Genomic DNA, 25,831 nt, shown 5'->3' with positions numbered 1-25,831 from the left:
TGTTTTGCTGTACTTTGCACTGACATAATGCTGAATTTTTAAAAATTAATTAACTGATCATAAATGTAAGATATAGATAAATTACCAAACTGTCTTTCAGTATGTTTTTGCTTATTAAATTTTAAGTAATGGATGTTATTCACACATATCAAAAATTAAGTAGTTTAATAATGTTAAAGTATCTGTAAAATAGATTCCCAAACTAATGTTTTAATTGCAAATTGTATACCTAAATATAGTATCTCTGATAGAGTATGATAACTTTCTTATGATATACAGCATACTGTTTTACATGTTAGTACACATGAAACAAATTTTTGAAGGTGGAACATTTCTTTGTGACACTTTGTTACTGGACGCAGTAAGCTTGTTTACTCTTGGCTTTGAAGACTTAAGATTTCTTTGAGAAGCTGACAGCATGAACTGCTGAATCCTCATACGTAACATCAACTGATTAATGTATTTATATAATCTTTTTTAAGGGCAAAATCATCACCAGGTATAGTTTGGTTTTTGCAGGGTGTTTGAGAATGCTACAGATCTGTTTGTGAATACAGTGTGCTTAAAGGTATCTTGGATCAAGAAACTTGGGGAGAAAGGAACATCAGGGTTTTCCTTCTAGGTACAACATTCCAGATCTGAATCCGTGTTTGACCCATATATTTCATTGATAAAAGGAGATGAGCCCAGGAAGTGAATGCATGGTTACTCAAGCATGAAAATATTGCAGTCTTTTAAAGCTGTTACCAGATCCAATCTATAGTAGTTGAAACCGTGTAGATGCTTTATTTTTATCCACAAGCCAGGAAATAAAAGGGCATTGACTGAACTCTGTTTCATTTGGGGCGCGGGGGTGGGGGGGGGAGGCGGGGGGAACCTGTTTTTCTTAAAGGGGGCCATGCTTTTTTTGGATTGCTAAGTAACGTCACCAGTAAAGAGTTAACCGGATTTCACTTGATTCGCTCTGGCTTACGTGATGATGAGTAATGCGGGGTTGGTAACGGCAAATTGTTGTTTATAAGCAAACATGGCATTGTGCAAACAAGCAGGCCTGGTCTCCAACTGGTTTGATTTCATGGTGGTCAGCAGCTGATCTATGTAACATACAACCTTTCTGCCTCTCTAAATGTCAGAAGAATGACTGTTTGTTTATCTTGCCTTCTTTGCAGCTGTTTACTCTGTAATGCATTTACCTCGACCTTGATTCCCAAAGAGTAGCCCCACTCTCCTCCCCAGTTCTGTTTACATTAGTCCTGCCCCTGGTGTCACCTATGAAATCTGTTGATTATTCCACCTGGTTAATGTTAAATTGCTCTTGTAAGATGATGTGTTTGTTCATAAACACAAGTGCTGGGCCCCTTGTTTACTGTACCCATGGCAGCAATCGTTATTAAACAAATATTGCTTTGTTTGCGGGTGTGAGCAGCAGTTTATCCTGCAAGGTCTGTTTTTAAAAACATACACACACACACTAAAAAAAGCAAAAAAACAACAAAAAAAATTTAAATGCTAGAATTTCGATAAAGAAAGAAAAAGGGGAACTTGTCCCTGGAATGTGGTTGAAACAGACTTAGGTTTGCTTTTCTTATCTTTTGCTTAGATGAAGGGGCTGGAGAGATTAGCGAGTTGTTTGGTTTTTCTAAGAGATTTCCTTAGTGTAATGATATCTATGCAGTTGTTTGCTTTTTTCAGAAGGGAGAGAGCTCTCCTGAAAGGCCACTAGCTCAGTAATAGAACATCAGATGGCTAGAAAACTCTTTGTGGAACAAACAAGGACTTAGAAGGTCTAGGAGAAAAAGTCTAGTGCTATGAACAAGGCAGTCACCTCCGAAAGGTACAATCCTTGGATTTTGCATTTGGTATGTGTTGTGTGTTGTCCTGTGGGCTCTCTTTGGACCCTCTGTGATGCATGTACTCTATCAAGTTTGAAAAAGGAAGATTAACTTTTAGTTTAATATGTTCTGAACAATTCCTCTGTGATATAGAGACATCCTGAGAGGAAAGCATACAATTAATATGCAGGGATATATTTTAAAAAGCTAGTATTTTGATTCTTACCTGTTACACTTACCTGTCTCATTTTAAAATGCACTTAGGTGTTGTATCCTTTCTGGTTAAGTAAAGCAGACCTTGTATCTCTTTATTCGGCTTGGAGGGTGTGCGTGTGCGTGTGCGTGTGCGTGTGTGTGTGAGAGAGAGAGAGACTCAGACTCTTGGACACTGGCAAGCACATTAGATAAAAGCCAACAGGAGCCTGTCCTTTGTCATGTTTTGCAAACAACAGAGCAAACTCAGCTCACATCATCTTTGTTTTCTGTTTTTTAAATTATTGTTTGTTGCCGTTTCTGACTTCACCTTGTGTTTCAACACTGGGCAGGGCTTGCTAGACTTTGCTGTAAATTACAAGGATACACCACAGACTGGGGTGAGGCTGGAGGCTGGGGGGGTCATGACCTTCAACAAATGGTGGTCTTTCATATCAGTAAAAGCCTGCTAATCTCTCTGTTAAGAGCGACTTTGGGGAGGGGAGAGAAATGCATACATTCATATTGGAGTTTTTCAAGGATAAAATTAAATAATTGTCCCTTTCACGCAATGGAGAAATGCAGGCAACAGACTTCTGATGGGCTGCATTCATGAAGTTGCCATGATGCTGTGAACTTATTGTTCACTTTGGCCACCAGAGCGGTTAGGGGCTGCAGGAGAAATGGGAGACACGTGAAGTGTGTCATCGAACATGCTGGTCATTAATTGCTGTTAGGAACCCAGCCCCATGTATATGCAGCTATATAAAATATGGAAATGAAAAAACTATGTATTCTGAACTGGTTGTCTGTCACTTGATTCCACCAGACTCTTTCTGAGAATTCAGCTGTTTGAATGATTAAAGTTCTACAGGCTTTGTTAGTTCTCAAACTTAAAATCTGTTTTGTTCTATGAAAATGCATTTTAATTAAGCTCCGCAGAACACCTGGCTCCGTCAAACCCTAAGCTTCAGCGGCTTCCTTGTGGCAAAGCAAACAGCCTAGTCCTGGATTGGCAAGGCTCCTTTTTAGTCTCTGTTTAATTATTTGAGCTCGTCTGGATTAATATGACAGGGAGTGGGTATGGATTCTTCTTTGTACTTTTGTTTCCTAGAGCGGCTTCTTTCTAACTTCTATAGTTTGCCCACAGTTGCCATGATCACAACACTTAAACTCTTGTCTACTGGGAGAGAAGGAAAACAAGACCAATGGTTGCCGAAATTCTAAAAATATAAATTAGACATTTGTAACTTTTAAGAGGGTGGGATGCTTGTCATTTGTACTCATGGATGTCTTATAAAGAGTACAGAGTCTCAGAAAGTTTGGTTACAACAGGTCGTGAGACAGCGGCATCTACAGTTTCTCTGAAAAGCTTTGCTGTCCTGGAATTAAAATTCAGAAATGCCTTTTCCTTGGAAGTTTGAAGTCTCCTGTCTTCACCTGGAAAGGCTGGTAGAAAAGGGAAACCATCTTTCTGTTAGGAGCATCATTTCGTTACCACCCTATTCTTCTAATTCTCTTCCAAGTCATGAATTACAGGGAAAATGAAACATCCTGTTATTTACCATCTCCAGGCCCTCTCAATTGTCCTTGTGTGTATTAAATGTTCACTATGGGTTTTGGTAGCGTTTTTTGTTGGTTGATTACCTTTACATTTTCAACAACTGGGACAATCCTACTTCTATGAAGACTTAAAATGATTTAATGGCACAAGTTCTATTCTGAGTTTTAGAACTGCAAAACGGTTAGTCATTCCCAAGAAGTACAGGAAACAGTATTTTAGAAGAAGCAACATAAAAGGTGGTGACTACAAGCCCTTGATCTCATTTGATTGAGAGGTTGGACTTGGGTTTTTCTGTTGTGTAATAATTTAGGTAAAAATTCAGCAATTATGTATTGAATTCCTATTCTGTGCAAGGCGTGTCTGAAAGTCAAGTTGGAGATAAAGGAATTTTTGGCTTTTAATTCTTATTAAACACACGGAGGTGGAGAGGTGCAGAAGGAAATCATTTTAATCTGAATGCTTTTTCTTCCATTTAATTGATAAATACAAAGTGCTTCTGGTTCAATTGATAAATACAAACTAGTTCCTATTTCTTTTTTTTTCCCCTCCTTTGAGCTGTAAATGTAAGAGAGCTACATTATTATTAATTTTTGCAGTATTATTGTTATTAATTATTACCTTATTAACAATGAACATAATTTTCATCCCAAACTTCTCACCAACTGAGGATTCCTTTTTTCACTGAATCCCTGTTGTTACAGATTCTGGCTCTCTGAGATGTATCCACCATACTGTTGGCTGTACCCATTCCTTTGCCACACCAAACCCTGCATTTCCTGCATTCTTGAAGGGCAGAGGGATGGGTAGCTCCTTTAACACACAAATGCCAGTGCCTCCTAGGAGGGATGCTCCTGGACCTTATTTATTTCTTCTCCTCCCCGAGTGGCCCAGCCCATCACCTGCATGATCCTCTCAATCCCTTCTAACCTAAGATCTATGAAGATTCCAATTTTGCCCTGATCCTCCCATATGACTATAAATAAGTGGCCACTTTTTTTTTTTTAACATGCTTTCGACCATTTCATTGCTCCTGAACTTTTTCCTCTTTAAGAAGAAATTTCGGATTTTTAAAGATAGATCTAGGTATCTACAGTGCACTGTAAAGTTGATAATTCATAAATCATTTTTAACAACAGGTAATATGCATAATTTATGGTGTTACAGTGCTATCTTTTTGGTATTTATGATGGATAATGCTCAGTTTTTGCCCTCATAGTACTGCTTTAAATTATACCACGAGAAAATTAATGAGAAAGTAGATTTATGGGTTTCATTTGTTTGTCAATTCGGAAATTAATTGGGTGTTAATTTTAGCCGTCTCTCATCAGACCAGGACTTCAGTCTGTGTGCATTACTTTGTATTCATTGTGGCTTACTTCCCATTTACTGTGGGTCACTAGCTTTGCATATATTAAAATAGCCCTCCGGCTCCTTCCCTTGATTACTTTTTGAACTGCCACGCGTTAGAAAATTTTACGCCTTTCTGTTATAATTATGAAAATTTGGTATTGGAAGATGGTGCCTTCACAGCACAGTCAGCACCCTGACTTCTCTTCCTAAACTTGGCTCTTGGATGGTCCTTCCATGAAATGGGACTCCTGCCAGTGGGGCAGTGGACGGACAGATGGTGGTGTCTGAAGGGTTCATTGACAGCTTGCCGAAGTGCTCTTGGATGAGAAAATAATCAGGTGTGGTCACTCTGTTTCACCTGTTCTTTTCTTCCTCCCCCCCCCCCCCCCCCCCCGCCAACTGCTTGTTTTATCTTTGAGAGTATGCTATGAGGCCACCACTTGTAGACAGTCATTCAGTATCTTGGGGCCAGTCGAGGCCCCTCCATCACCCGCTTCCTTAACCCCTACATTTCACTTGTAATCCCCTCCACCAGCCCTTCATCTCCTCACTGCCACCTGCCCCAGTAGCATCTTGCCAGGTAAAGGGTGGACGATTGAAAAGCATGTGTCTCACCCTAGGAAATGTAAAGCCTTCTACCGAGAGGCTCTAACTTCCATCTGGATGCTTTCTGTGGCTTGATTCCCTGACTTGAATGAGAATAAGTAAGACTACCGGGTGGTTTAGTTTCCCAGGCCACCCCACTGAACTACGATGGGGGGTGATCCCCTTAGCTACACCTTAAAACTCCTAGGTGTGTATCGTGTTGCCAGGTAAATCGTTTGCACATTTAAAGGGAACCAGATCATTGACCTGATGAGACCCAGAAGTGCATGTTGGTTTTATATTCTTAATACAGACAGGTTTTATTTCTTCTTTCCTGAACCACATGAACATGATCACGATTTTGAAACTTCATGATGCAACATGAGGATTTTAAGGAGTCCTTTCTTTTTTTTATTTTTGGCTGCGTTGGGTCTTCATTGCTGCGCGTGGGCTTTCTCTAGTTGCGGCGAGCGGGGTCTCCTCCTTGTTGTGGTGCACGGGCTTCTCATTGCGGTGGCTTCTCTTGTTGTGGAGCACGGGCTCTAGGCGTGCGGGCTTAGGTAGTTGCAGCCCGCGGGCTTCAGTAGTTGTGGTGCACAGGCTCAGTAGTTGTGGCTCGTGGGCTCTAGAGTGCAGGCTCAGTAGTTGTGGCGCACGGGCTTAGTTGCTTCGCGGCATGTGGGATCTTCCCAGACCAGGGATTAAACCCATGTCCCCTGCCTTGGCAGGTGGATTCTTAACCACTGCACCACCAGGGAAGTCCCAAAGAGTACTTCTTTAGAACAAGAGCTAGCCTGACTCCCACCCTCCTTGACCCGTCTGCAAACCCTGTGTGGAGAGTAACTGATGATGGCGTCAGAACGTGTTCAAGATTTCCAGAATACAAGCATACCCTTCTTTTATTGCACTTCGCCTTATTACACTTCACAGATACTGCATTTTTCTTTTTTTTTTCTTTTTTTCTTTTTTAATAAATTGTAGGTTTGTGGCAACCGTGTGTCGAACAAGTCTGTCGGCCCCATGTTTCTCGGCAGTATTTGCTCAGTTTGTGTCTCTGTGTCACATTTTGGTAATTCTTGCCAGATTTCAAACTTTTTCATTATTGTTATATTTGTTAAGGTGATCTATGATCAGTGATCTTTGATATGACTATTGCAAAAAAGATTACAACTTCCTGAAGGCTCAAATGGTGGTTAGCGTTTTTCAGCAATGAAGTATTTTTTAATTAAGGGATGTACCTTGTTTTTCAGACATAATGCTATTGCACACTTATTAGACTACAGTATAGCGGAAACATAACTTTTATGTGCACTGGGAAACCAAAAAAAATTGTGACTCGCTTTATTGCGATATTCACTTTGTTCGATATTCGCTTTGTGGCAGTGGTCTGGAACCAAACCTGCACCGTCTCTGAGGGACGCTTGTATAGGAATTCACATAGTCTCTCCATTTCTAGAGTTGTCCTCTTCCTCCCCACTTCCTCCTTTCCTCCGTCACTTCCATCCTTCCTTCCACCTTTCCATCCTTCCTTCTTTTTTTTTTTTTTTCTTCCTCAGAGCTCCTGTTATCTCTTCAAAATGCAGGCCATTTTCCTTCTGTCCTCACACATGGATGAACAATGAGAAAGAGGAGTTTTCTTTTTTGGGTGGGAGGAGGACCGTGTAATCACTCTAATCATTTTCCTAAAAAGTGGTTTCACCGTTAACTTTTCTTCTCCTCTCCCCACAGACGTAGAAATATATTTTACAAAACTATGTTTAGTTTAATTTACACATCCTTTCATGAACAGACCAAGTTCTTTAAGGGCATTTATTCTGCTTCATATAAATAATTGATCAGCCAAGTTAATTTACTTCTGCCTGACTTGGTCAACCTTAATTAACTGCCCTGGAATCAAGACTGAACTTTTTGTTAGCTTAAAATCTTTCACAAGCATGATAACAAGGGCTTTATTTTCCTTAAATTTTCAGCATCAACACTGTAACCAAGGAAATAATCATAATAAGAAAGCATTGCTTTCATTTACTATAAATACATTGGCCAGGATATTATGAATTTTCCAGAATACTTCCAGAGAGCAGCTCTGTTGGCAACGACAATAAATAAGCACGCTAAACTCAGTTCTTATCCTTCCTACAAGTCCCTCCAGCATAAAAATCGATCTTTTGAAATCAGTAGCTCTGTAATGTTTCCAAGCAAGACGAGAAGCGGGCCATTTTGGCTTCCTTAAGCTTTCCGACATCTGTGCGATTTGTAGCATCAGCTTTTGTGAGGTTGTGTTGAATGGATCATATGTGATTTAAACATGCCCCGCGCCTTCAGAGAAACCATAGAGAAAGCCAGAGGAAGGTTGGGCTTTGTTTCTCCAGAAAGGACTTATGAGTGGGTATGGCGTGGCCGTGCCCTCCAGGTGCCATGGCTTTCCTATTCAGGCACTTTGGGTGGTTGTGCGCTGTTTGTTGTTTTCAATTTGTCACGAGCAAAGCAGTTCATTGGTTCTAGGGTGTCCCAGAGGGAAGCGGAGGTTATGCACACTGGGTGCCTGGGATGAGCACGGAAGAATAGAGGGTCCAGCATGCTATGTTAGAAAACACAGATGCCTCTCCCATGACTTGCTTTAGGTGATGCTAAAATTGTAAAACTCAGTAGAAAGAGACAAATACAGTGGTTCGCTAAAGAATGCTCACACTTTCAGCTTTGTATTTTAGATGCTTTTCTTTGTCTACCTGCCACCCTCATTGTTGTCTTTTTGGGTTTTGACTTTGTTTTCTTTCCCTCGATATACTTTGCAAACTGGAACAGGACTTTGCACAGGACTTTGCAAACTGGAAATTCTCTCACCATTTTTTGAACAGACAAGTTCACGTCTGCAAGGGGGAGCGATTCTGGCGGCATCTCTTCCTTAACCTGCTGAGGTTTAGTTTTCTTATCTGTAAAATGGGAATAGCATTCCCTGCTTTTTCTCCCTCAGAGAATTCTTCTGCATTTGAAAAGTACATAAGAGGGCTTTGTCGTTTGTGCAGCATGACACAGATATAAAGGCTTATTAAATGGCTTGGAACATTCCATAGAAAGAAAAACTGCCAGCCCAGATATTGTTAGAAATGTTCTTAGACATTGACACTCCTCATTTTTCACATGTGCTTTTCAAAAAACCTGTTTTCTCCTGATTGGTGTGGGAGATTATGGGAAAATTTAAATCTTCCAACTGACATACTACTGTTAGCACTTGACTAATTAAGGACATCCTCGGACCAAAATAATCCTTTATGCAATTTTGGTCCCAAAGCCTGCACTCTCACAAACCTGGTTCGCAAGCCAAGCTGCTTGGCTTGATGCCTGCAAAACTTGTGCTGGAGGACTTGGCAGTCTTCTTTGGAACTGCATGGACCAAACCCTTCTCATCAAATTGTGCACTGGGGATAGTTCTTACTCCACCCACCATGATGGTGTCAAACTCCGGAAACAGGAGCGGGATCTCTTCGACCGACACCTGTCTTCAGGTCTGGGGTCCTGATGGTCACGTGGTTTGAAAGCAGCATTTTACCTGTAGCTCTGCCCCCTGAGGACAAGCTGTTTGGCTAAATATGCCCCATTCTGAGGGCAGGTATAGAGTTTAGGTATAGACAGTGCTTTTGTCTTTGTGGGGTGGGAAACCCCTGTAATGGATAGGCTTTGTGGAAGGTTAAAAACTTTTTTCTTTTTCCTTCAGCTATGCTTGTGATATATCCTAATAATTAAATGGGTTTCCTTGCTCACCAGTAAGACAACTGTTCTCTTCCTTAAATCCCTGAACACTGTCTTTTCCTAAGCTTCTATATATATGGGCAAGTTTGTGGCAGAGAAACTAAAATGTTGGGGGGAAAAGTACCTACGTTTGACAGATTTATTTATTTATTTATTTTTGGGTGATAAACTAGGTACTTGCATTTTGCCTGGTTCTTGCATACCGGAGAAAGTTTTAGTTGTTTTTTGGTAGATTCTTTACTCTGCAGACAGTAAGAATATGAACACAATTTTTAAAGGACTATAATCACTGAAATATCTGATCTAAAGAGACGAGAGTGAATCAGCTGTTGTGTCTGAGTTTGTTTCCCACCTGTTAACAAAAAATGCCATTCTTAATCCAGTCCAGAATTGGATTAACTTTAAAAAAAGATATGTCTTCTGGGTTTATGAAGTTTGTAGTTACGTTGGGTAATACTATGCACTGAAAGGAAATAAAGACAGATAGGAATTTTTCTGCTTTAATTTTTCCATTTGTTTTTTGTACGAGTTTATAGAAAAGAGACTTAAAACCAATCCTAGCAAGAAGGCAACCTCCTCTAAAGATGCCCAGAGTGTTTAAATTTCCCTGTTGTCACATATTTCACGTGTGGGGGGAGAAATCTGCAACACTGGTGGTACATATGTCTTTCCATGATTTGAATCAGTTTGTTTAGAAGTTTTCTGCCCTTCTTTTTTAAATTAGTTTTTATTAATATAAAAATTGTATAGTTGATTTATAATGTTGTGTTTGTTTCTGCTGTACAGCAAAGTGAACCAGTTATACATATACATACATCCACTCTTTTTTAGATTCTTTTCCCATGTAGGCCATCATAGAGCACTGAGTAGAGTTCCCTGTGCTATACAACAGGTCCTCATTAGTTACGTATTTTATATATAGTAGTGTGTATATGTCAATTCCAATCTCCCAACCAACTTATCTTCCCCCCTTTTTATCTAGGATTGGTGTTTCACATTTTACTAAAGTCTTAATTATACGGGCATTTCTCAGCTTGGACGTTTGAGCTGCCATCTTCCTTTAGTGACTCTTGTTTTTTCTGGCCTCTCTACCTGAAGTGTCACCCTGGCATCTTCACTGTTTGCCTTCCCCCACCTCACCTCAACTTCAAGAAAACACGTCAGACTGAATTTGTCCGAATCTTGGTTCCACCACTAGTAGCTATGATATTTAGTGGGCAAATTAAAATAAGTCTCACAGAGCCTTAGTTTTCTCATCTAGAAACTGGGGCTAGGAATTGTCCTGAGAACTAAATAGGAGAACACATATAAATCGCCTGCAGTCGGGACCAGCACAACACTGGTGATCGATAGGTGGTCACAATTGATATTAGCAAATATTACCTGTCTTTTGTCATAATTGATATTAGCAACTATTGTCTTTTGTCATAATTGGACATCTTTACTGAGAGCTGAATTGGCTCCTTGGGATCATGGTTTTGTACCCAGAGAGCAACAAGGAGTGTGAGATGTATTTACACAAAGGCCACATTCTCTAGCGACTTGTCTTGGACTTACAGTTGTGCCCCTCATCCACAGCTTCGCTCTCTGAGGCTTGTTACCCTCAATCCAAAAATATTAAATGGAAAGTTCCAGAAATAAACAGTTCTTAAGTTTTAGATTCCACGCCATTCGCAGCGTGATGAAGTCTCACCATCCTGCTCCAACCCACTGGGAGTCACCCCTTTATCCAGTGTTTCCCAGCCATTTGTCACTTAGTAGCCATCTTGGTTGTGTCTTAGTATCACAGTGCCCGTGTTCACCTGTTACACCTTAAGTAAAATAGTAACATCTGTTTTACTTAATGATGGCCCCAAAGCGCAAGACTAGTGATGGCGGCAATTTGAATGTGCCACGGAGAAGCCATAAATTACCTCCTTTAAGAGAGAAGGTGAAAGTTCTCAACGTAATAAGAAAAGAAAAAAAAATCATGTGGTGAAGTTGCTAAGATCTGTGGGAAGAACGAATCAAGAAAAAAGAAATTCATGCTAGTTTTGCTGTCATACCTGGAGCGGCAAAAGTTATGGCCATAGTGCGTGATAAGTGCTTATTTAAGATGGAAAAGGCATTAAATATGTCTAGCAAGATATTTTGAGAGAGACAGACCACACTCACATAACTTACATTATAGTAATTGTTATAATTGTTCTCTTTTCTTGTTAGTTATTATCGTTAATCTCTTACCATGCCTAATTTAGAAATTACACTTTGTCTTAGGTATGTATGTATAGGAAAAAACATAGTATATATAGGATTCAGTAGGCATCCACTAGGGGTCTTGGAACGTATCCCCTCTGGATAAGGGGGGGACTACTATGTATATCTCTCTTTTTTTTTTAATTTGATGTTTAGTACTTTCAGATTCAGAACTTTTCTTTGGTCTGCCTAGGCAACATTTTCTCCAAAACAAACATAAGAGGCCCAGACCTTTCAGGCCTTAAACCAAGCTAGAGGTTAGGAATCCAGTATGAGAAACACCTCTTTGAATGGGAATTCTCAGGAGAATTTTAACCATAAGGCAAAGATAAGAGTCTGAATTTGTTTAGCTTCTGAAAAGTGGGGAGTTTTTTTTCCCTCTCCCTCAAAGAGGCCTATCTTATTGGAAAGGCCACTTTTGAAGAGTTTCAGTACCTGAATGAGTCCAAGGAGTGTGAATCTGTAAAATGCTTTTTGGGTTTTGAGTGTAAGGGTTTTCAGCACGGATTACCTCAGGGGACCTATTGGTAATGTGCGTCATCTTCTGATAGCCTGAATTTGGAGAATATTTCTCTAAGAGTGTAACACACCACACAGAGCCTGCATATACTAAAATTTAATGTTACACTTAATATGCTGAACAGAATGACTTACCAGTTTTCGAACAAAGCATCCAGATATAATCACAGAAATTTAACCATAAATTCTAGGTTCACCTGAAAATAATTGTTTTTTTCTAAGGGGAAAAAGATAACATATAGAGAACAATACTAGTAAAACTTGAATTTCTTTTTTTCAAGTTTTTACTTTAATTTTTATTTTATATTGGACTACTGTTGATTTACAATGTTGTGTCAGTTTCAGGTGTACAGCAGAGTGGTTCAGTTATCCATATACATACATCTGTTCTTTTTCAGATTCTTTTCCCATCTAGGCTGTTAGAGAATACCGATAGAGTTCCCTGTGCTATACAGTTCTGTATTCAAAAACTAGGCAATTGGACCATTTCTAAGGGGTAACGTGAGTGAAAGGAAATGACAACTGTTTACAGATTTTGGCAACACTGAAGGCAGGGCCCTTCTCCTAATGTATAACAACTGTGCTAACAGCTGCTTTTTTCTTTCTCCCCGGCTCCCTCCTAAAAATCCTTCTACCAGGTTTTTGAGTCATGATGCAAGAATCTGGGACTGAGACGAAAAGTAACGGTTCAGCCATCCAGAATGGGTCAAGTGGCGGCAACCACTTGTTAGAGTGCGGCGGTCTCCGGGAAGGGCGGCCCAACGGGGAGACGCCGGCCGTGGACGTGGGGGCGGCCGATCTGGCCCACGTGCAGCAGCAGCAGGTACTGAGCTCTGGAGCGGGGGCCGTGGAGGGCGGTGGGTGCCAATGCTACCGCTTACCCTGACGTTTGACTGCTGCGAATGCCTGGTGCTCACCGGCTCTCCGACTGTAAGCAGAATCTTTGAAGCCACTAGCGCACCAGGGCCCCAGTGACTGGCTTTAAGAGACGGAACTGCCAAGGGCTTGAGAAGTAGAGTCTTGGAAGCCCCCTCTGTCTTGGGGAATGGTGGTTGAAAATGAGGTTGGGTGGACCCCTGGCCACTTCCTTTGAGCCTCTAATGCGTCAGCCTAAACTTTAACTACTTGAAATAAAACAAATCTTTGGAGAAATGGTTCCCAGAGCTTGAATCAAAAAATAGATACATAGGCTTATTAAGCCTTATGATGAGAGAAATAAAATAAGGGATCAAGGGTAAAAGAGAAATGAGGGCTATAAGAGAGAAAAGTAGGTGACTTAGGAGAATAGAAATAAATGGAAATACCCAAGCAGAATTGGGTAGATAACAAGACATCAATAACATAGGCATCGGTGTGAGAAACTGCTTGCTGCTACCTGGAGGAATTTAGGGAGATGGGCCACTTACAGATGTTTCCTACATACGTATGGCAGTTGGTATGTGACTAAATCCTGTTAATGTTTTAAATTCTCTCTTAATGGTGGCTCCCCAAAATGCACGTAAGGTGCGATGTACTCATTATGTTATATCCTTTGTAGGCATTTAAGTGGGTAACTGGGAGTGACTGGTAAAATATTTCCAAATGGTAAAGGGTGTGACCCAGAAAATGGCATTGTGTGGCCAGTGTTGATGCAGATTCAAATAAGTAAATAGCATTTGCTTGAAGATAAGCATTGTTTTCCCAGCCTCTCTTGTAATTAGGAAATATTGTTTGTTTTCGTTAATGCTAACGGATGATTTTTGTTGCATTTTAGTGTTTGATTCATTTATTCAGTACAAAGTAATGGTGCCATTTGGAAAAAGGTGTAAAAAGAATGGTGCATCTTTGGACTTTCTGAGTGAAACAGAAATTGTTGGGGGTTGAGGGAAGAGAAAGAAAAACACAAACCTTTTCTCAAACCATTTTCTTGGAATCTGTATCAGAGAAGCCAAGGCAGTCCCTCCTTGTTTTAGGGATATAGGCTTTGACAGGCTCTAAAACATGGATTATTTTCTCCTTACTAAGAATTTTTTACAAATAAGGAACCATTAGATTGTTAGTCTATCAGAAGTTGGTGGAACCAGCATGAGACAATGGAATCTGTCGGGGAAAGATACAACAGAGAGAAAGAGAAGGAAACTAACAGACAAGCTAAGGTCTTAATTCAGAGGACTTGAAGTGATTTGATCTCTCTTTTAGTGGCAGCTCAAATCCGGTAGTGCCTGCTTCCTGGGCATCACATCAGCTGGGATTTATGATGTATGTTGTGTATAAACTTTGGGTACTTGGATTAGTGCAAATGGCCAAATTCCACCCAATGCGGTTATTGACAAAAACTATCAGTATATGGTAGAAAGGTATCCATGTGTTTGTGTGTGTATTTGTTCATTTGATATTCTCAGATGTTTATGGTTCTGTTGAGAATAAATAGTTGGTCATTTGGTTTGCCATTTTCTGTGCCCTTACCATACAGAGGCCAAGGTCAACTGTTTCTTTATGGAGCGGTTGAAGTGGGGCTATTGACTGATGTGGTATGAACCCCGAGTAATTAGTATTTAGAGTATGTTAATTGGATAAATGAAAATTAACTTCTTCTGATTTTTATTTGAAAAACTGAAAATCATCCACTATCTCAAAGTCGTAAGCCAGCCAAAAACTTTACTTTTATACCATCAACACACACACACACACACACACACACACACTCACACACAGACACAGCCTGACCCCACGAACACCAACCACAAGTTAACCTCACAGAAGAAAGTTGTATACATGCATTTTAACAGCATCTTCCTTGAAAACCATCAGTAGCAAAATTAGTTATTCATGTCTCCCCTCTTTATCTCGGCTGTGACCACTTTGGAAACTATGTTGTTATGGGTTATTGATATAAAAGTCAACACCTTTTGATTGTGCTTCAAAGTGCTTTTAATATTTTTATAACAATTTTATTTCTAATTGCCAAGGATATGTTTTGGGAAGGAAAAAAGCAGTTGGGTCTATCATTGTGGCTAAAACCCCACATATTGTGGTTGGCAGGCCTTTTTGGTCTTTTAAAATAAAATACTGACAGCTGTGTGACTTCCCTAAGTGTATGATGAGGCTCTTAACAGGTTGTTGGGGGGAAGGAAAATCTGTAGATGAAATAAGAAAAAACACCCCGACAGGATTGAAAAAAGTTTTACGGGACTCGCATCCTCAGTTTTCTAACAGACTGAAAACTGCTACAATTAAACAGTTTGGAGAAATCCGAACGTCAGCGTGATGGACGTGGGTTGTTTTCGTCATTTTTATTCTACAGGTTTTTACTTGAAGTGAGAATACCAGCAATGAGAAAATCACAGCCATGCTGAATTCATTACTGCGGTAGTCACACAAAACCACGGATAAAATTTCAATAACTGCAGGCCACAGTTGAGTAAACAGTTGCACTGAAATTTAATTCCTGTTGACTTTTCCCCCATTCCTCGCCAGGGGCACATTCTGACTCTGTAGTACAAAGACAACAGGGGTTACAGCTTTGATTAATGTAGGACAGTGGAAGAGAATTAGAACTGTAAAATATGTTAGAAGTCCATGGAACAAAAAGATCTGGCTTAAAAGGACTTGGTATAAAAATGAGTTAATTATGCTGTGTATGAAACTGAATGTTCTAGGATTTTCCAGTTGCACCAGTACGATCATTGACGATATAGGGAGAATTTTTACCTAGTGCCAGGATTTAAAATACATAAATGCAAGCCTCTCCATGTTTGATCGATATTACCAAAGATAATTACGAATGAGAGCAAGTGCCCTTTCAGGATGGAGAGCTTTCACGAAGATTCGCTGTGAAGTGAGTGACTTCTGTGCTGGGTTTGGTCTATAGGTTGGCTAAATTGGGTCCAGACAGACTTGTGTGTGTGTGTGTGTGTGTGTGTGTGTGTGTTTAATTATGTTGTTGACCACCTAGAAAAATGGGAGAAATCTGGCTTTTACATTTTCTCTCGAAAAATCAGCAGATCTGGTAACCGTGGCCAATATTCCTACAAGGGTAATGATTGTTGGGAGATGAATTGCTACTAAGTCAGGGAGCCTATAGCCCGGCAGTCAGCCTGAGTTCCCACCCAGTACCTTTGCTGACTTGTACCCTCTAGGCAGTGGAGTTGGTGATTCTTTTCTGGAAGTTGCCATCATCACTCAGAAGCCATCGGCCGAGGAGAGGTGCTACCATTAGCTGGAGGAGCCTTCCCACACACTCACAAACTGTCTTCCTTCCTCAAAACTAAATGTATTATCTCTGTAATGTTTCAACTCTACTTATATCTGGGGCATGAAACTCTTATAACAATAGTTTTCTAATAATATAATTTGATAATGCTTCCGAACATTTTCTTTTAGCCATTGAATAATTCTTTACCCAGTACCATCACTGCTTTTTATTTTCCTATTATCCCTGTCCCATTTCTAGGTCCGTGAAAGTTCTGTATTGGATATGGACTACTCCATTATGAAACTCAGCAACAAATACTATTACCAATTACTAAAGTTTTTTTTTTCTTTCTTTCTTAAAGAAAGGATTTTAAAATGTCCAGAACAATTTCACAAACTGTGTGGATTAATGCATTTTAAAAGTCTTGAATTTTAGAAAGCAGGATTTTATTTCCATATTGCTGCAAATGAGAGCTTTTTCAGATAAGCATATTACATAGAGCATAATGTTTAGAAGTTTCTCCATATACAGCATATGCTGTCAGGTCAATTAACAGAATGCATACTAGAAAATGTTTATTCAATAAAAATGAATAGCTGTTAAATAAAACAGCTATTTCTTAACAACATTCCATTTAATGATGGGCTTTTTTTCTTTTTTTTCTTTTTTCTTTTTTTTTTGGTACCACCTGGCACTTTTATTGTCTGCAAATCAGTGTAGGGAGAGCTTTGCTTGCTAGAGTGTTGAGGTATGGCTGTCGTTTTATATGAGAAGGGCGGTTTACAAGTAGTCTGTGAGAAGAACATTTAAAAAAAATAAACTAAATATGGAATTCAAAGATATATTATTTGGAGAGTGTGGACAAGTGATGTGTTTACTTCATATTGCTTCTTTGACATTTGGTTTAAGGTATTGGACCTTTTAGCCCAAAAGACGTACATGTTTCATGTTAATAATTTAAAAGAAAAAAACAGTCAATGACTATTAAGGAGGTAAAAGAAATAGAAAGGATAGGGAGCTTCTGCAAAATCATGAACGAGAAGGAGGAGGATACACTGGGTTGAATTTTGCCAATGAGCCACTGAAGGAGGTAAAAGATGAGTCATTACACAGGACCAGAGACGCTCAGAAATTCTTCTCTTTGTTGTCAAAATGGCAGAATGAATCCCTTCCTTTAGTTTTTGTGACTGAAGTTACTAGTGGTTATCGAACAGAACAGGGAGAATGTCCTACCGACATTTCAAATTTTCAGTGCCTCTGTAGAAAACAATGCCTGGAAGAAATAGCTGTCAGTGTTTGGATGGGCAGTAAGGTCTTATGATAGGGGCCCTCCCTTTGTTTCTCATTCTCCCCCATCTTTCTGTGGGGGACCGTGTTAAATTCCAGTGGCCACCCTTTGCTTGTTTACCCTTCTACAGAGGGAAGCCCAGGTGATTAGGTGTGTATCTGTAGGTGCAAAGATGAGGTGTCAGTGGCCAGTTCAGCCTTACCATTCTCTTTTTCTTTGAAAAAGGTTGCTTATGAACTTTGTAGGGAACCCCCTCAAATTCCCATTGTAGCAGCCAGGGACTGTGTCTGAAAGGGAGGGTCTCTGGATGCCATTGGAAGGGTAAAGGTGGTCAGCATCTTTGTATCCTAAGAGGGAAGCTTTCAGAAGAAAGTACAGAAGAAGAAGAGATTATTCATCTTTATTAAGTGCCCTCATGGGGCTGGGGATTGTGATAGGGGCCAGTGCCTTCCTTCACTCATAGATGAAGACCCAAGCTATAGTTTTAAATTATAAAATTAAAACACTTTAAAGGAATTGCTCTGCTCAGATAGCCTCTTCTGGGATACAAGGTAGAGTTCAAATATTATAGACAATATTGATGGTCAAAAATATTTTGTAGGAATCAATGCCACCGAAATGTTAGCGAAAATCAAACAAATTGAAATGAAACAGACAGGAATTCAGATAATTCCGACAAATAAAGAAAAAGCAGCCACAACAATAACAGACTTGCACTTTTTCTCAATTCCTTTTGTGGCTATTTCTGGAAAAGGCATCTTTCCCCCTGAATGCTAAATTTAGTTCTCTACTCTGTTGTTTAGGTCTGCCTTCCATCCAAATATTGTTGTCAAAGATTTATGTAACTCGGGATGTGAGCCTTGTATGAAATTCTTTCAAGTTCTGATTTCTGAACAGTTGTGTGTCATTAATCTCTCCATTGAAAATTAAGATGGCCCAGAAAAAAAGAGTCGTGTACATAAGAGAGTGTAGTACTAGAAACCCAGATGCTGCATTTCACTATGAGTGAAGTGTAACCCTCTTGACTTGAAGCAAAGGCATTGCTACTTTGAGAAGGTAATTTTCAGCCCTGACCTGTGAGCTAATAATAAGAGTAAAAAAAAAAATTACTCCCTATCTCTTGTCTAATCAGAAATCTCTTTTTGAACTTTCAGGAGGGATGACTTTAATGGTAATTTGTTGACAGATTAGCTTAGGTGATTGCAAAGAGTTTGTTTTGCGAAACTGGCAGGCTCCTATCTGTTCTCTGAAGGCAAGCAACCTACTTTGCTGTTTTGCAAGTGCCTGCCTTTATTGACAACTAGTGCTGAACAGGCAGAATTGGTATGTTTGTGTAATGTAAACCTATAGCTCGCCTGATGGAGTCTAGTGTCCTTTTAGATAGTGCACAGATTGCTTGATAAAAAGGGTTATAAGGTGACTGCTTTTATGACAAAGTAGAATAGCAATATAAATGCAAGTGGTGGATGGAGCAGGAGAAAGGAAGTTTATATAGGGAATTGAACCCCATATTAGAAAGTTTCTTTTCATCACTTGGTCTTTGAACTCAAATCTATTGTAATCATGAAGTGTTACTTGTAACATTCCAGAGACCCTTTGCTAAATACTGTGTTTGATTTGGTTCGTGGAAATACAACTGTATTTTTTTTTTCCCCCCCTCTCTCACGCAAAAATGTGGTGAAGAGAGTGTCACATACTGGCCTGGCCTCAGCTTTGGTTCAAGGCGGCTGCTAAATGGACTGCAAAACATGTCTTAACTTTGTTTCTTAGCTTGCAGCTTCTTGAAGTTCATTTATTCATTTGTTTGCCTATTTTCATTTCATCTTTATGGTGTCACGCCTATGTGTGACGAAATGTGGGGACCACATTGCCATGTGAGGTGCTGGGAAAGTATGGGAGCGTCACTTGGGAGTCTCTTTGGCTGGAGCCTAAAAAGTAAGCCTGGAGGGGTGGGAAGGTGGCGAGAAGCTGAACCGAGTTCAGTGTGTGGGAGGCTTGAGTTCCTAAGCCAGGGGAGGTTTCCAAGCTGAAAAGAAAGGCCATCCAAGAGGTGGTGGACGGAAGGTAAAAAAGAAGGTTGGACCTGGCCTGGCTTGGAAGGAAAGAGATCTGGAGAGATTAATCGTAGTGACAAGGCCATTGCACTTGGTCCTGGATTTAGCAATGGGACACCAACCCTGGCCTTTATGTCATCGAGGGCACCATGTTGTTGACCCTGCCTTGTTGCCTGCATTTCTCCTCCTGCTTTGGAAGCCCTTGGTCAGCTGTCAGCCCCATAAGCGCAGGGATAGGCCTTCCTCATCCCCTGATATTCATTCCTCAGCACAGAGCACAGTACCTGGCGGAGAGTAGTTCTTAGCCTCTGTGAATGAATGGAACAGAAAGAGAAAGGAAGGCCTGGGTCACGAGAAAGCGTTCAAGGGCATGTTGGCAAATCGACAGTGCCTTCTGGAATAGGAGATGTGAGGCATCAAGAAGTGGGAGTTAGGAGGGGGATTCAAGATTTCCAATCTGAACGACGGGCAAAACAGTGCACCGTGCAACAGAGAGAGAAGCGCAGCGGGAGGAGAAGCCAAGCTCCTTTCTACCTGTTACTAATCGGTTATTATGATATGATAAAGAAAGCACAAACATCATTTGTAAATAAAGGGTGGATTTCTTTGGGAAAAGTCCCGCTTTTGTTTCAAGGCTGTTTAAAAAAAAAGACACCCTCCTATGTCACTCAAACTCGCTACTTTGATTGTATGTGTTTATTCAGATTAAAATTATCAAATATTTTCCCTTTAGCCTCTGCCAGTTACCAATGAGCATATCTTCCAAAAGTCACATGGGAAGTGCTGATAAACTGCTTGTGTTCCTATTGATCAGGGAATGCGCTTATCTCTCTTCGAGAACAAAACTACCAAGTTAGATCTTTGATAAAGTGTCTCATATTGACACAGGTTTCTTAGATGAATTTGTTTTTTTAAGGTGAAGGGAGTGCCTGTTGTGTTTCCTTTGTTGGAAAAATACAATGTGTAATTATTAAACAGTTGGTGCTATTTGGAAGACCTATTTAGGGGGTATAGATTCAACTGCTGAGGGAGAGCAAGGCTTGTTTGTGAGTTGAAGTTGAGCCCTGCGTAGAGGTGGATGGAGGGAAGGAAGCTCTGTTCTCTTTAATCCTTCTCGAGAGAGTATTTTCCAGTATCTTCTTTATAAACTGACAGTGCAAATACTGACTTCGGAGGCGATAGGATTTTTTATTTTGTGAAGTTGGTAACCCTAAGGTTCTCCCTGAATTAACTCTGTGTCCCCATTTTTAGACTGTGCCTTTGAGACTGTACCCAAAATAAAATGAACTTCCTGACGCATATTCATCTTCCACAGAGTTTCCTAAAGTAGACTGTTTATTACACCCTTTCTCATCCACGCAACCATAAGTAGTTGTCAGAATCATGTCGCTTGTCAAGAGTGGCAAAGCGTCAGCTGTTCTGAAATCGGTGTTTTTATCACTGTACCTTCTCTCACCCCCAACACCCCTCTCTCCACATTGAAGGGAAGGTGACATGATGTCTTAGTCATTCAAATCCAATAACTTTTAATCTGAAGGTTAAGTAGTGAGATATAAACTAAGAGATGATAATATCAATTTTATGTTCACTGAAGGGCACAATATACCTCTTTCTAGTGGAGGGAAAATTGTGCGTAAAATGTCTTTTGCTTCTCGACAGCAGAGCCAGGCATCTCAGAGCCAAAGGAAGAAAGAGTTTTGGAAAAATTTAATGAAATAAGGCGTAACATCCTAGAACAGGGCAAAAGTAGCCTTTTATTGTTGTAATGATTGTGTTAATTTTTCAAGGTTGCACGGTAAGAAGTAGTTCCATCTTTATAGCCTCTTGTATTGACTCCTGTTATCCTCTCTATGAACTCAACACCCTTTTCAAGGTTAAAGACTGGGAGAGAATGACATAATGCTCATTCTTTCCTGACTATTTTTGGTCCTAATGTGTATGATAAATAGTACTGTGATAATATTACTTAACTTGCCTCATTTTTTTTCTCCTCGTGGTGATATTTCCATTTCCACGCAATAGAAATTCAACATGCCAAGGTACTAAGTGAAAATGCCTTGGCAACATGCATTTTATCATGATCTGCTGATTTATTTCGTTAGATTTACACTTGTCTTACAAAGTTTGTGCCTTTTATTCTACGGATATGTTATGGGCATTTACGTACAGACTTACTGTACCATTAATATGCTGTAAGAGGGAAAGAAAGCATCATGCATAAACTGGGTATGCGATATTCCCCGTTATAATTGTCAAGATGATATCCTGTAATGTAGTGATTCACAATTATAATTGTCAAGATTGCGTTCTGGAATTATTTTAAACTTGTCTCAGCCATTCATTACCCATTACCTTTATTGGGTAAGTTCTAGGTACAAAGCACTGTCTTGAGCCTGCAGACCATACTGCGGGTCGGTAAACTAAGGTAGAGGCCAAATCTGGCCTGCCGCCTATTCTTTGAAATAAAGATTCTATTGGAATACAGCCATGCCCCTTTTTTCTCTGGCCTACAGCTGCTTTCTCCCTACCACAGCAGAGGGGAGTTGTTGCAACGGAGAATGTATGGCTCACAAAACCTAAAATACTTATTACCTGGTCCTTTACGGGAAAAGTTTGTTGACCCCCTGGATGAGTGAATGGCAGACGTGGCAAGATTTGCCTTCCAGAACCTTCTACTCTTATTGTCAAGTAACAAAACTGAAAGATCATTCCCTCCTTTTTTTCTGAAGTATCCGTGTATATGTATATATCTCATGCTTGAAGACTTCTTTTGCATTTTCTAAAATGGTAAATTAACGGGTAGTTGTCATCATACCTGCAGAGCTGCTTTCTAATCCTTTAACTGTATGCATATTACAAATGAAAAGTTTCGGCAAAATTGGTGGTTAGAAGAATAATCAGCCAGCCTACTAAGAAAATGGAGGGTGGGACACTGAACGAGTCACCTGAAGAGCAGACATCTTTGGCCGTGGTTCTCCTACCAAAGAAAATTAGCATTAAAAAGTAGCATATTTTATGTTCGTAGTCTCTTGGTTGGCTAGAAGATGCAAAGAAATGTCCTAAGTATCTCCCTGCATTCGTAAAGTTCATGAGCTAATTGGACTAGAACAAGACATAAACATGTGCATTAAATAGTAGTAACAATTTCAAAGCACATGAAGATAAGCTGTGGAAGAGATGCAACTTGATTATTCAACAGATATGTGATTTAAGCAATAAATCTTCAGTAAACCAGAGAGGAAGAGTTTATTTGTGTCTGTATTGGTGGAATTTTTGAAGACACTGATAAAACTGAGGAAACGGTAACTCAGTATGTGCACACCAGCTGATTTAGTTTAACCCTTTCAATCAGGAGATGATGAATGGAAGGTATATACTGAGCTATGTGGATTTGGCTTATGACTTAGATACTAAGTGGCCAAGAGATGTATCTTTGCCATTTTGTCATTTTTAATTTGGTGAGAAGCAAGGGTGGTTTTCTATTGTGGAAGGCCTGGAGGCATATGGTAAGTAGAGGTCATTTTATGCTGGATGCCAGCATCTGAGTTGATTGGTCTCCAGGAAATGGTCCGGGGCCTATCTGTTTACACAGACCATTGCCTGAGTTGAGTGTATGATTTCCAGAGATTAGATGAGAGCTGACAAGGCTGGTCATTTGGTTGGTGGTGTCCGTATTTCACATACTTTTATATTGAATTTTAGCTCATTCGCCTCTATTCATCATATAGCTAGAACAACTGAAACCGTAGTACCTTATTTTAAAATAGTTGTCAAATCTGAAGATCTTTACTCAGTCCAGCTATTTTTATGAACTGACAGTCTCTCCTAGAAAATGCATTGGCCTGGTATTTTCTCCCTTCTGCCTTTCTTCTTTCTTTTCTTACCTTCTTGTTTGTTTCTACTTTTAAGTTTGTTATCAGGTGACTTATCATTCTGCAGTATCTCCCAATTAGTGAAAAATCTCTTTACTCTTCCAGGTGGGTGGGTTTCTCTGCCCTAGGTCATATCTTTAATTCCATTATTCTTACATTGTTCACCTTTTTAAGGTCCCTCCTTTGTGAATCTGATGAAACCTGAGCACCTTTCACTCTGAAAAGTGTGTGTATGCGTGTGTGTTTGTGTAATTTTGCAATTACAGTTTCATGTGCATCCCGCCCCCAATTAAAACACTCTACAGCCCATACTGCATGTTAATTAGATTTGCTAGCTGGTTCAGTGTTTTGACAAATGTTTCCAGATTTTTCTATGTTTAATTAATGTTAAGTGTATTAGTAACCTATCTCTAATTTGGAAAAGGTTTCCTCTTTTGGCTCTAAATGCTTACCAATGTGTCCCTGGAATTAGTTCTTGGATATCTTAAATGTAGCACTGTAAGTGCCAGCTCTGAAGGAAACTTTGGAAAGTAAGGTCATATAAAGCACTCTGCACAGGTACTGAGAGTCATTTTATGTTTATTCATAGGCATCCACCAGGTTTACATACTCTTGAACTTTTCTAGCTGAAGAACACTATATACTAGTTGGAAGATCTTTGACCAAATTAGCAAAGATGACAATAAATGATGCATACAGCCCTGGCACCCCCTTATGTGGCTTATATAAACTTGTGTAGCCCATTCTGGGGGCAGTTTGGCGTTGTGTAGCAGGAGGCTTAGAACCATCACGCCCTTTGATTCAGGGTAACGCTTTTACTGAGCAATTGTATAGCATTCAGCAGCGGTTCTCAAACTTTTTATACGTATGGGAATCATCTAGAGGACGTCTTAAAACAGATCGCAGGACCCACCCTCAGAGTACTTTATTCTGTAGATCTGGGATGGGGCCCAAGAATTCGCATTTCTGGTGCTTCTAACCCATTCTCTGCTGCTGGCTAGGTCACACTTGATAACCACTGGAAAAGGCAGAGCATCTAAAGGCATAAATGATGGAGCCAGCTTGTTTGGCCTGAGTCATGACTCTGCACTGCCACTTACTAGTTTGGTGATTGCACAAGTCAGATAATTTCTCTGTGCCTCCGTTTACACATCCGTCACATGGGAATGATAATATCATTTAATACTAAATGATATTATAGCATTTAATATTCTGAGTATATGGGTCTGTAAATGTTAGCTGCTGGTATTCTTATCTTTACCATCATCATCATCATCATCATCATCATCATGAGGAATTTAACCTACAGAAATAATGTGAAGCAAACGGAAAGATTTATACCTGAAGATGTTCATTACGGTAGTATTTATGATAGGGTAGTATTTATGATACAAAAAATAAAAAATACCCTAAATCACTGACATTAGAAGAAAGGTTAAATAAATGGTTATACATAAGTTAGAAGTAATAAGTACCCATTAAGACTCACACACTTGTAGAATATTTAATAACTTTATCAATTATAAACATTTTTAACTTAAAAAATTATAGTAGAGTAATTGGTGGGAGAAAAAAACCTGAAAAAGCCCATTAAAAAAAGTTACCAATAGTTTTTGTATGTTTATGGGATTGCACTTTTTTTTTTTTAACATCTTTATTGGAGTATAATTGCTTTACAATGGTGTGTTAGTTTCTGATTTATAACAAAGTGAATCAGCTATACATATACATATATCCCCATATCTCCTCCCTCTTGCGTCTCCCTCCCTATCTCACGCCTCTAGGTGGTCACAAAGCACCGAGCTGATCTCCCTGTGCTATGCGGCTGCTTCCCACTAGCTAGGTATTTTACATTTGGTAGTATATGTAAGTCCATGCCACTCTCTCACTTCATCCCAGCTTACCCTTCCCACTCCCCGTGTCCTCAAGTTATGGGATTGTGCTTTATTTTGTATACTTTTCATTTTTCTGTATATTCTAAAATTTCTGCAGTGATATTTATTGCCTTTATAATTTAGAAGTTATTATTATGTAATGTACATTCACACTGTTTGAAAACTTTTATGAGTGTATAGAAATGGCAGAGAATACCTGTCCCTTGAGCAAGACTTATATGTATTTTATGCAATATATTTATATAGTATTTTATAGACATATGATACAAATTTAACATAAATTTATAAAATAATATAAATAAAATATATAAGTGTATCTTATACATATTTATATTTAAAAAAATTTTTTGTACAGAATTCAAGGGATACATTTTTGTAGTTACAAGATTTTCTCCCATGACACGTTTGTGTTTTCAGCGACACGTCTTCTCCCTAGTGCTGTCTCTCCACCAGCTTCTAGGTGCTTCCACCAACAAATTTGACAGCCACTAGCCATCCTTGTATACCACCATCAGTGTGTGACA

The 25,831-nt window shown here is 39.6% G+C and overlaps 1 protein-coding gene across 3 annotated transcripts in view; it reads left to right on the top strand.

Moving 5' to 3' along the window:
• FOXP1 (forkhead box P1) overlaps nucleotides 1-25,831 on the top strand; it is a 585,986-nt gene that overhangs the window by 346,154 nt on the left and 214,001 nt on the right. For all 3 annotated transcript variants that reach the window (XM_036868301.1, XM_036868303.1, XM_036868300.1), the window contains exon 6: nucleotides 12,663-12,847. In XM_036868301.1, coding sequence (XP_036724196.1) covers nucleotides 12,674-12,847 — 174 coding nt within the window. In that variant the 5' untranslated portion in view covers nucleotides 12,663-12,673. The remainder of the gene's footprint in view (nucleotides 1-12,662; nucleotides 12,848-25,831) is intronic.

Source organism: Balaenoptera musculus, chromosome 11 (genome assembly GCF_009873245.2).
Source record: "Balaenoptera musculus isolate JJ_BM4_2016_0621 chromosome 11, mBalMus1.pri.v3, whole genome shotgun sequence".
In the NCBI taxonomy this organism is placed as follows: Eukaryota; Metazoa; Chordata; class Mammalia; order Artiodactyla; family Balaenopteridae; genus Balaenoptera; species Balaenoptera musculus.
The sequence above is the reverse complement of the archived record's forward strand: the minus strand, read 5'-3'. Positions and strand labels throughout refer to the sequence as shown.